The 11,704-nt window shown below is 41.4% G+C and overlaps 1 protein-coding gene across 4 annotated transcripts in view; it reads left to right on the top strand.

Annotated features, from left to right (window-relative positions):
* Positions 1 to 11,704, top strand: part of vaspb (vasodilator stimulated phosphoprotein b) — a 28,149-nt gene that overhangs the window by 14,985 nt on the left and 1,460 nt on the right. The window contains exons 2-13 of one of the 4 annotated variants that reach the window (XM_061073130.1): positions 1,697 to 1,868; positions 4,643 to 4,823; positions 5,625 to 5,691; positions 7,157 to 7,269; positions 7,472 to 7,749; positions 7,970 to 8,073; positions 8,821 to 8,872; positions 9,022 to 9,049; positions 9,158 to 9,197; positions 9,420 to 9,476; positions 10,672 to 10,741; positions 11,552 to 11,609. In XM_061073130.1, coding sequence (XP_060929113.1) covers positions 1,697 to 1,868; positions 4,643 to 4,823; positions 5,625 to 5,691; positions 7,157 to 7,269; positions 7,472 to 7,749; positions 7,970 to 8,073; positions 8,821 to 8,872; positions 9,022 to 9,049; positions 9,158 to 9,197; positions 9,420 to 9,476; positions 10,672 to 10,741; positions 11,552 to 11,609 — 1,220 coding nt within the window. The remainder of the gene's footprint in view (positions 1 to 1,696; positions 1,869 to 4,642; positions 4,824 to 5,624; positions 5,692 to 7,156; positions 7,270 to 7,471; positions 7,750 to 7,969; positions 8,074 to 8,820; positions 8,873 to 9,021; positions 9,050 to 9,157; positions 9,198 to 9,419; positions 9,477 to 10,671; positions 10,742 to 11,551; positions 11,610 to 11,704) is intronic. The other 3 variants (XM_061073131.1, XM_061073133.1, XM_061073134.1) reach the window with 3 other exon arrangements.

Genomic DNA, 11,704 nt, shown 5'->3' on the forward strand with positions numbered 1-11,704 from the left:
ATACAACAGTCAGTGCCTCAAGATATCTAAGTAAACCAAATGCAAAATATGTGAGTCAATACCAAGAAAAACGCACTTATGATTACAAAGCTTGAATCAGAATAACAAGAATATAGGTACCTTCTTTAAAACATCCTTGATTTACCACGGTGCCTGCAAAGAACTATAAATAAAAATGTTTTCTCTCTGATCTCAAAGCAAATTTGGCTGCTTTGTTTTAATTTGTGTGGAGGTCGATGTAGAGCAGGTGGAAGATTCCAGAGCCTCTGTGCCTCTTTGGCAGAGTTTGCCACTACTTCCTGTTTTTGTCGGCCTCCATTGTTGTCTCGCCTCCCACTTTGTTTGCCTATTGTTTTTCTTGTCTCTTCTTAAATCAAGACTTTACCCAAAAGTTGTATCTATTTTATCTATGACCCACAAAGTGCAGAAACTCCGCTATCAACACTCAAACTATAATCTTTGATCCACCATATTATTGTACGTTAGCTCCCTGTATTGTGATATTGTGGATAAGACGAGATCAGGATGGTCTGAAAAGGCTGACTCTTATCTCTGAAACATTTTAGTCTTTTTATCCATCCGGTGTCTGCGGTCCTCCTCTTCACCTCCCGTCATGTTTGGTTCTTCCCTTGCAGCTGCAGTTCAAACTACACATACCATCATTTGATTTCACACTTTCATATGGGAAAATAATGATATTAAGTTGTGGTTGCACAAAAGTCCCTTGTTTCTAAGTTTTTTAAATGCTGGTTTAACATATTATTTAGTTTGTGATATGATATGTCATTTGACATTAAATTACATAAACCTTATTAGGGAGATTTAAAGAAATATACCACTGTCAAAACACATAGCGGAACTTAGGCAACACAATAAAAAACAAACATGTACACAAACGTATATATATGACTTATAAAGTGACTTAGGTAGTTCATTTCAAAACTGATCTTTCCTAAAAGACGGTTTCTCATAGGCTACTAAGACTCCAAGCTGAGGGAACCATGCAAGACGTTGAAGTTAATCAATACATTTCCACTCTCTAAAAATAGTCTTCTGACCCAACTTATTTGCCAAGTGAATCTGGTCCACTAGAGGCGTAGGGAGGTTGCCTAGAGGGGATCCCTGAGGGCATTGGCTAGGTGTGTAAGGAAAAACTACAAGAAGTGAAACATTTTATATTTGTGCAGAAGTGTAAAATTGGATTAATCAGAATTGAAGTTAAAGAAAATTACTTGACATTACTCATCAGAGTAATACCAATGAGGATCTGTGAATCTCTGCTAAGTCTCTGGGCTGTCACCGGAAAATATGTGCTTAATCTCCGTGTTAACGGCCTCAAAGAATTCTCAGTTGTGCATTTGTCGAGTCTGCAGCTTGCAGTCAGTACCACAAAACTTTGTGGTTTCATTTTTGTGGCTATATGCTCATCCTGCAGTTTTGAGCACTCTGTTCTCTGAGATGAACGCTTTACTTAAAAGCCTTCTAATGGCTTCAAGTCAGTGTTGTGTTGTTTTGTCCTGTGTAGGCTCAGACATCTCTTAAAGCCTTTATACACACAATGAGAGTTGTTTTTGGCCAAAGAATGTAAAGCTTGCCTGCCACTGCATTTTTCTTTTCAAATAAAAATCTCCTTATCACTTGCTGCATGTCCCACAATTGTATTTAGTCTTGTTCTTTCTTGCCGCTTCTCTTCCAGTGAGTCAAGTATTTGCCAGGCTCGGGCCACTGTGATGATCTATGATGATGGCAACAAGAAGTGGCTGCCGGCTGGTGCTGGAACCCAGACCTTCAGCAGAGTCCAGATCTATCACAACCCCTCTACCAATGCCTTCAGGATAGTGGGACGCAAGATGCAGACTGACCAGCAGGTACATCTGCCTCACGTGGGCATGCCGTGTGTGTCTGACAAACTTGTGTGTTTGGGGCGTGTGTGTCTGAGTGACTGCCTCTCGAAGTGTGAGGTTGTGGTTGTCTGTGCCTTAATCATCTGTCTCCGTTATACAGCCTGTGGGTGTATGAATAAGCTCTATCTTTGTATGTTCCCATTTATTCACATTATCTGTCCCCTAACTATGCCTAAACCATGTATCAATCTCTGGGAAATCAAGAACAATGTTGAAATATATCTCTCAATGATAAAGAAAGAAAAAAAAACATGTCACATCCTTCTACCTAAATTAATGGAAAACTAATGTTTTTTGTATAATCCTGCTGACAACCAAACAGAGACGAAAACATAATGTCCATTAGGTAATTCATTGTAAATTAAAGAGAATGAGAAGAGTTGAGGCGCTCTGGGTTTTTTGTCTCTCGCTTGTTCAAACCTCTCAACCTGACAGCACACGTGTTTGGTTTTGTCAGAGCTGTCTTTTACTTCCTGTGGGTTTTGTGCTTTGTGGAAAAGAGAACCTGTAAAGAACATTTCTGCAGAAGTTTCAGAGGAAACTGAAAGTCAAAATTAAGTTCTTTGTATTTGTACTACTACTATCATACGTTTGTAACTACAGTACTTTATATTCGTTAAGTCAAAACCTGGTTTCATACCATTCTGCCGTGTGCCAAAGTACTACACAGGAAAGAAAAACATAGATTACTGTCATCTGAAGCGAAGTTTTGATTGAGATTTGTTGCTGGTTTCAGTCGGGAGTTTGTTTTAAAGGGTCATTCTGAGTCAAATCATCACACTTTTGTTTGTTTGTTCACACAATACACAAATGTTTCATGCTGATTTGGAACAAATTAAACTTATGGAATAGAAATTTCATGTCGTGGTGATTCTCTGCAATTTGACTGATCATATCTCTCTTAATACAGGTCATAGAGAAATTGTTGGCATATCGTTATAAAGCGCTCCTCCAGCTCCACGTTAAAGGCGCCAGTATGTTATCCACAATACAAAAACAATAGTATTTTAAGTGATTGTTAATGTTAATTGCAATATATATATATATATTTTGAATGGTTACATTTTCACCAAAGTTGGTTTATAATGTCATTAAGACCTACAGAAAGTTTGGTCTTTGGTTTCGAGTTGTTGACGAGATAAAGTGATTCCTAATAATGGTTTTCTCATGTAACTTAATCTGCATGTCACATTTCATTGAGATCTGTGAGGGTGCGAAACAAAAGTATGTTGACTTGACACGGAAAGACACATGAAAAAAACATTTATAAAGCTAGATCTACATTCCGGCCCAAAAGCAAAAGATCATTCGGACCCTGGTGTACCCTTCCTCTATTTTCAGAAGCTTAAAAATATCAAGATAGCATTTTTACTCATGTTGCCAGGTCACGCAACAGCTGATTTTGTTATACTGTCCCTTGAATTAGCCCTGAATTTAAGGATGCGAACACAAAACACACTATCATGTATGCAGATATTATTTTGGCAAAGCGAGAAGTTCCTTTTAGGGAAGCAGAACAAATGGGCTTCATTGACGTTATCACCAGCTTATGACTCAGCAGCTATCAGCAGATAAAGGTGGGCAGCTCCTAACTGAAAGCGTTGGGTAAACTGAGTCGAGGTGGGTCTATTCTTGACAACGCCCCTGCTCTCCCTGCTGCCTCTGCGTCTCTCTCGCCTTCTTTAAACATTGACGACATTGAAAATGTTCCCCAGAGACAGGTCTTAAAGTGGCTGATGTTTCCTGTGCGATAGTTAGCCTGTTCAACCATTTCCTGTGACAATTTAGGGTGAAGCCTGATACCAATAAGGGCTCTCTATTTGTGTGCGGCGGAGACATGCGGCTCAGTTTAGGATGCTGGTGGATGAGAGCATGAGAGAGAATATAGGGCGGTGGTATTTTCACCCTACTTCCATGTTCTGCTTGGTTCTAGAGTCAGTTTTTGCTTATGATCCGCTTGTCTCTTTAATTTCGTTTATTTATCCTTCTTTGACTGGATGATTAAACTGTACCGAAAACAAACTGGGAAGCGGGGTGTTAAGGCTTTTCTGCAGCCATTTAGTCGTTTCTATGTTGCTTTCTTTCACAAGCTCCTCCTTTTCTGTCATCATAAATGTGCTTCCGGTCCCAACCTCAGCACCGCTCCTGTCGCCACTCTTACACCCTGACAGGACTGTGGAGACTGAATGACTATCACTGACTGCCCAGGCAGCCGACCTCGCTACCCTCTGTGTTCGGTGCATGTTGCATGCCCTGATATACGCCCTGACAGGGTCTCCTCTCCTCCTCTCTGCTCTGTGGAATCCAGAGGCTGTTAAACAAATAGTGAAACGGTGTGTCAGCACATTCAGGCTACGCTCAAATCCAGATTTTTTTCTTTTCTCTTCTTGCTGGTTCGTGGGCTTCACGCCACCTGCTGGGTGGAATATAAACCAGGATAATCCAACAAAAATAAATCAGATGCTGTAATTTTATGCACAAGCAGGGAGGTGGGTTTGTACGTTGTTGTTTTTTTGTTTTTCCAGTTTTAGGAGTGACGGATCCACCTCTTAGTAGCTTTTCTTTTTTTGAGGGAGAGTTATTTCAAACTTCTCACCAACAGTAGATTTCCATTTTCCTCTTTAGAAATGGTATTGTTTGTTAGATTATTGACAATAAGCCACAGAATCGCTAACTTTGCTAGCCAACTAAACCAAAATGACCTCCGTATTGATATACTGTCCTCTTCCTTTCCCCAGGTGGTTATAAACTGTCCAATCGTGAAAGGTCTCAAGTATAACCAGGCCACACCCAACTTCCACCAGTGGCGGGATGCCCGGCAGGTGTGGGGGCTCAACTTCGGCAGCAAGGAGGATGCTGCTCTATTTGCCAACGGCATGGCTCACGCTCTGGAGGTGCTCACCTCTATGGCAGATGCAGGTAAACACGCAAATGTCACACCAAAATCCGTAGCCATGTCATACATTTTCCTGTTACCACTGATTTGGTTTTATTCATGAAAGACTGGGATGTTTGATTTCATGCACAAATAAATACTTTTTTGGAATATCAGGCAACGAAGCACTAAATTTAAACAAATTTGAAGAATGCAACTACTTTGTGTCAATGTGAAAATTATGCTTTGTCTCAACGTTTTGGCTGTAAATAGAACTGTGCGCTGGCTAGTTTTAAACGGTTAGTGCAGGAGTGGTTCCCCTTTTATCCATTGTTCTATGAAGTTTCAGATTAATTCGAATTTTTTTCCCATTCGGATCTGTACTCTGAAAGATATTGAGTACCAATATTTTTCTAAGGTTTTTTACTCCTTTCCTGTGTCGGTGGTGGAGAGAAATCAGCAGATAGCAGGCTGATGTCATGACTGCCCATGTTGAGCTGCTAGCTACTATCAACTTCTGGTGTGATGGCGTGATGCACATATTCAGCTCTCTTATCGACCATAAACACCAAATCAGTATCTGCGACAATTCCCTTCATCGCATTGTGACTTTACTGGACACACATAAATATGATGAATCAGATGTACATCAGTCTCTCTCACATCATGACTGTCCTCAGACATTTACCTACAGTCAAATACATGGATAGAAAAAGTATGACCACCTGAATTGAGTGCTTGTTCAAGAGCCTTTAAACCCATTTGCACCACTGTCTAATCCCATGTTCTTTAATCTAAAAAAACAAAACTGTATTAAGAACATTTTTTGTGTTGTGTTCTGGCAGGCTATGCAACCCTCCCCCGCCCGGTGTCGAACGGTCCGTCTCCAGAAGAGCTTGAACAACAGCGGAGGTAGTCCAAATGCTACCCATCGTTTATTTTTATTTGCTTATTCTAATGCAGCCCTGGCCACAATCTAGTGTGTGTCCTCTGAACCAGGAAGGAAGCTTTTTTTGGAAGCTTTTGGTTTTGCCATATAGACAACTTGGCTATTCTGTGAGGACATGTGAAGTTTATGTTTCTTAAAGAAGAAAACTCTCCTTTGGGTTTAGTTGCATAACAAATCAAGTGGAAGTAAAGCTGTTTTGGCTTTGCAGTAGTCCTATTGGCACGGTCTAGTACACACGCATATGTAGAGGATTTGATGGCATTAGTCTGACACTGCTAAACCCTCGGCCAGCCCCTGTAGGTTAAAGGTTAAAAGGGCAGAAAGGCGGACACCTTCTCCGATCAACCAATCCTTCTCTCCACCCATTGATATGTTCCTGCAGCAGAGATCCTCTGCTGAGACACCTTGCACCACGCCTGCATATACTCGACAGTAACCATTTAATGCAAATTTATACATGTATATGTGGCACGGGCTGGGAAGCTTTGTGATTGGTCCGAGGGATTGTCTGTCAAGTTAGCTGTTAGCTGTCAGCCGTCCCAGTGGGAGCTGGCATGCTGTGGCTTATGGGAGCCATGAACATTTTCTAAAGCCAGCACATCTGATGACATTGGTGGATATTATTATCCCATGCTTTCAGGTCTAATGAACAGGTCTAATGACCAGGTTCTCATTCACATCAAGTTGTAAAAGATACAAAATTTAAATAGGAAAGAAGACAAGATCTCCCCTCCCCACATCCTGGGCTCACTGCCTAAGCTTTAAATATGTGACTGTGTTTGTATGGTTTAGTTCATGTGTTGACCTGTGCTTACTTGTTACGAGTACATTGTACATGTGCTGATCTGTATGCAGCTGTTGTGAGTGGCAGATGTGTTGGGGGAGAGGGGCGCTGAGGCTGTTTGAATTAGGCCATCGTAACCAGATGTGGACTCTTCAGCAGTGGGTTAATCGAAAACCGTGGAATTACTGTTCCACGACTATTTTTTCAAAGTCGTCGATTTTATCTTTCCACACAAACACCAAACATTAAATGTAATTATACAGAATTGCTCAAAAATTGTAGCTGAGGCGGGTGTGGCTGAGGGGTAGAGCAGTTGTCCTCCAACCAGAAGGTTGGCGGCTCGAATCCCAACCCATGCTGTAGTGTCCTTGGGCAAGATGCCCCCCCCCCAAAAAATGGCCCCTAATGAATGTTAATTGTAAGTCCCTTTGCATAAAAGCGTCAGCTAAATGACATGTAATGTAATGTAATAAGATAATCCAATAATCTGTTGCCCCTTTGGTCCCGTTCAGCCTGTCCAGGCACAACACTCAAATGAAATATCATAACATCCACGTTAATTTATTCATCCTCTCCAGCCTCTGGTTTATTTTGAGCATGTTTACACATATATGCCGCTGACAGATGTGTGTGTTTGTCCGTAGGTTGGAGCAGCAGAGGTTGGAACAGCAGGAACGAGAGCGACAGGAGAGAGAACGACAGGAGCGGGAGCAGCAGGAGAGGGAGAGACTGGAGAGAGAGAGACAAACATCTGCAGGTCAGGAAACACCTGGGCTGTTCAACATTACTAAACTCAACTTTAATGCAATCCAGCATTAATAGTTCCTTACATTTCACTCAGACTTCTTGAGCCCTGTATTCTTTATGAGAGGGGGTCTAATAAAATCTTGGTCACAATCTTTGCCAGAGTCTATATCTGTTTTCAGACAATCCCCCCCCCCCCCCTTTTTTTCTTTTAGTCCCTATTCCTCCACCTCCACCATTGGCCCCTGGAGGCTCCATTCCTCCACCGGCCCCGCCGGCCCCACCTGCCCCACCGGGCCCACCTCCACCCCCTGGCCCTCCACCTCCGGCCACCGGTATCCCTCCACCTCCAGGACCACCTCCGGGACCACCTTCCTCAGGGGGACCCCCGCCAGCCCCACCCCTGCCCGCTTCAGGAGGAGGAGGTGGTGCTGCAGCCGCTGGAGGATTGGCAGCTGCCCTCGCAGGAGCTAAACTACGCAAAGTATCTAAGGTGAGTTGGTAACATATAGACTTTTGACAGATACAGTATATGATGTTTTAGCTGCTTTTGAAAGATAAATAAAAATGTGAATAATAATCTGCTGCTGATCCAGTCATAGAGTTGTTCCTACACACAGACCTATGATACCTGCTGCTGACTGATTATTGAGTCACACTGCCTACACAGTGCCTGCCTGACACTTTTTGTTGCTATCTGCTGCCCTCATCAGGATGATTCCGCCTCACAAGCCAAAGGTGACTCGAGCCGCAGCAGCAACTCTGGTGGTGGTGGAGGCAATCTGATGGGTGAAATGAGTGCCATCTTGGCACGAAGGTGGGTGAAGTTTGCAGTTACTTAAAATTTATATAAAAAAATCCAATGAACCAATGTAAAGAGACTATTAGGATTTCTCTATTTCAGGTTTTATATTGAGTTGCTTTTCATTTCCCTTGTGCAATGTAACCATCTGTAATGTTTTGTTAGCTTGTCCAGTGTTAATGCTGTTAAGCTACTATAGAATTATTCCTTGTCATTAGTGAGTCCTCCTCAAACAGTTATACAATATACTGTCACTTATTTTTTTGTGCTGGATGCTGTATGTACAGCTTTTTGTAAACAGTCTATAGTGAAGATTAAAACCTTGTGTTCATCTTACCTGATTTATCTGCTTCATAGATTCTGTCGTCAAATGAAACAGAATTTTCTCAATTACCATTTACGTTTGTGAAATATAAACTTTTAAATGATTTACATAACTCGTGTTATTTTTTCATACATACACAATCTTCAGACCGAAGTTCACAGCTTTTAAAAATAAAAAAATTCAACTCATTAATAGCTCAGAACCCGCAACTTCTGTGAATGTCGGTGTCAGTCCCATATGGTGAAATAAAAATGATCAGATTATCAAAATGGTCTGCGGAAAAGATTTTATTGCTTGCAGGCTGCCAGATCCCAATCACTTAAGAAGAAAAGTTAAAGTTAAACTTAGGAAGGTTCAACTTCATAATATACTTTGTACAAATCTTCAAATGTCCTAGTTTGTGTAACTCTAAATGACTGATTATTTTATCATATCAGGAGGAAAGCTACAGACACTGGAGAGAAGCCAGCTGTGAAGACACAAGATAATGTAAGATATCACATTATTTATTAAAAGACACCAAACAAATCTTCTGTTTCTATATGTGACCAAGCACTGTTGATGATTGATTGTGTAAAAACTAGGGCTCAGCTCGAGGATGATAGGTCTTAACAGAAGGTCTCAATCTTTTCTTCTAGGATGATTCAGAGCCTCAAGGTCAAAGCAGTGAGAACTGAACATTTTAATCTGTTGCACGCCACCTACATTCATTCTGATATTAATTTGACATAATAGACTTCGTAAATTTGAGTAACTCTCTCTCCTCCCTCTCAGACACCCTGAGAAGACCGTGGGATAAATCCGCTGTGAACAGGTAATCCTGGATTCTCTCTCTGTATTTCTGTGCTGACCTCAACAGTGAGTCTGTAACCACAGGGTGTTTAGTGTCTCATGTTTCAACTCATCCAAGGAGCAGATCTCCACCAGTGTGTTTGTGTGTGCTTTTGTGAACATGTATGGTTGTGGAAAAAGTGTGCATTTGTGTGCGTGGCTGTCCATTTCCATTCTAAGAGGAGAGTGTGTGTCTCACTAACAGGAATAACTCCATCACCAAGGTCACGGACTCCACTTCCTCATTGTCCACTGGTTCCAGGTATACATGCTGTCCCGTTCCCTTGTTACCTTAGCTCCCTGTGCCTTTTCTTTTCTGTTCAGGTTAACAAAGCAGCTGTTATAGCACATTTTACCGTTCATAGCACCACTTAATGGATCAGATAATGGCATGCACCCGAGGGTCTTGTGGGTGTACTGGCTCTGTGTTCCCTGAAAACTGAACTGGGATTGTATATTTTCACATGCCACCTCTGAGTGCTGGGCTCGGTGCTGTCCTCTTGCGGTGGTCATTCTGATGGCTTAGCCTGTCCTGTCAATAGATGGTAGCTGAGGGATGTGTATGTAGCTATAGTAGTCAAGAGGTGTATAAACTCAAAAGGAGACATATTATGCTTTTTCAGTTTTTCCCTTTCCGCTAGTGTGTTGTGTTTTTTTGTGTGTAAAGGTTCTGCAAAGTTAAAAAGCCCAAATCCTGCAGTAAAGGACGCTCATCTCCCTCACAGAAAACATTCCTCCTGGAGGTCATGAAACACCTCATCAGTAGTCCGGCTGATACTTTTGCATCATTGTGATGTCTTGTGATTCAAACGTTGTGCAACAAGCTTCTCTGCAACTTTTCTCTCGTTCAGTGGTTGTGTCAGAGGTGTTGTCCAATCGCAACACATCACATCACAACAGGGCGATCTCCTCTTCTGCATACTTAAACGTTTTGCTATGTTTTGTGAGGGCTGAACGCAGCCCAGGTAAAGCGAGAGCAGTACTGGAAAAAGTTGACCAATCACAACAGAGTGGGTCCGCTGGCCAATCACAGCGGGGCTGTGGGCTTAAGTGGTAGGGGGTTCTCAAAGAAACTGGAGCTTAGAAGAGGAGCTGCAGCAATGGGCGGTGTGAGGAAAGTGAAGCATTTTCTGAACAGTAGAGCATGTAAACCCTTTCAAGTAATACCTAAAACTAATAAATTATACCTGAATTATGAGTATAATATGTCACCTTTAATTTATGAATGGTAGGTTATTAAGCTTAGATACTGCAATGCTCATTGCATCTTTGGGTGTGTATGTTTACATTTCTGTATCTTTCTCTTCACTGCTCCTTCAACCCTCTGGTGCTATGGTGATGAGCTTGATTGACAGTTGGCCTGTCTCTTCAGTGCCGTGGACCTCCTTGGCTTTTTTGTGAAACACCGAAACATTAAGTAATGTCTGTGTTTGTCTGTTTTTGTTGTCTCCTTACAGGGTGAAGCCTGCAGGCAACAGTAATGATGCAGGTGGAATGGAGGACTCAGATTTAGAAAAAATGAAACAGGTGAGTTTGTCACCACCACAAAGGAGCTACACCCGAATGCGTGCCATTAAATGGTTATGAAAAAAAAGCTTTCATAATGATGTCATTTATACAATATGATGATGAATAATTGGTTAAACTAAATAAGCAGAGTAGGTTGTGTCTCTAATCGTATTGGTTGCCAAAGTGAATGCATTACCACACTATATGAGATCCTTCTCTGAGTTCATAGTGACACCGTCATTCCTAACATATGATCATATATTATTTTTCAATCTCTATAAGCTTTAGGTTGTTACTATAGTCAAATTAGCAGGCAGAGATGCATAGAAAAAGTTAGTTTTGAACTATGCATAATGTCATTTTCTGACTGATTTCTTCATGACGTAACTTATATTATTTAATTTGATGGGGTATACTTTTATGATCTTGAGTGTCTCTCTCATTAGCATAGATATCTTCAAAAATCTGAATGTTTTTGTTATGTTGACCCAAAGTTAATTATCCGGATATACCCTCACAAGTTATATTCCTCGTTTGGCAAAAATCTGTGAATATGTATATGCAGACAGACAATGGCAAAAACAACAACCTTCCTCTGGCTAGTACAGCACAACACAGAGTAATAAGAAATCCATGATTCCAAATTGAGGCTGGCGTGGTGGAGATATCAGATTTCCCACCTTCTGCATGTACTGACACCAGTTTCCTACAGTGCATGGGAATGAATTCTCTGATTACTTGTGTAACCTGATGCTTGAAAACCCACTGAGGGGTAAACTACAGAATTACCATGACTAACGGTTTGTTCATCAATTGATTAATTTGCAGGAGATCCTCGAGGAGGTGCGGAAAGAACTACAAAAAGTCAAGGAGGAAATTATTGGAGGTGAGATTACTCTACGGAAAAAAAATTCCTAATATAATTGCTTCAATGTATAATATTTCAGGCTCCTAATGCTTGTGTGTCCACTTCTTTTCCAC

This window comes from Limanda limanda, chromosome 6 (assembly GCF_963576545.1).
Source record: "Limanda limanda chromosome 6, fLimLim1.1, whole genome shotgun sequence".
In the NCBI taxonomy this organism is placed as follows: Eukaryota; Metazoa; Chordata; class Actinopteri; order Pleuronectiformes; family Pleuronectidae; genus Limanda; species Limanda limanda.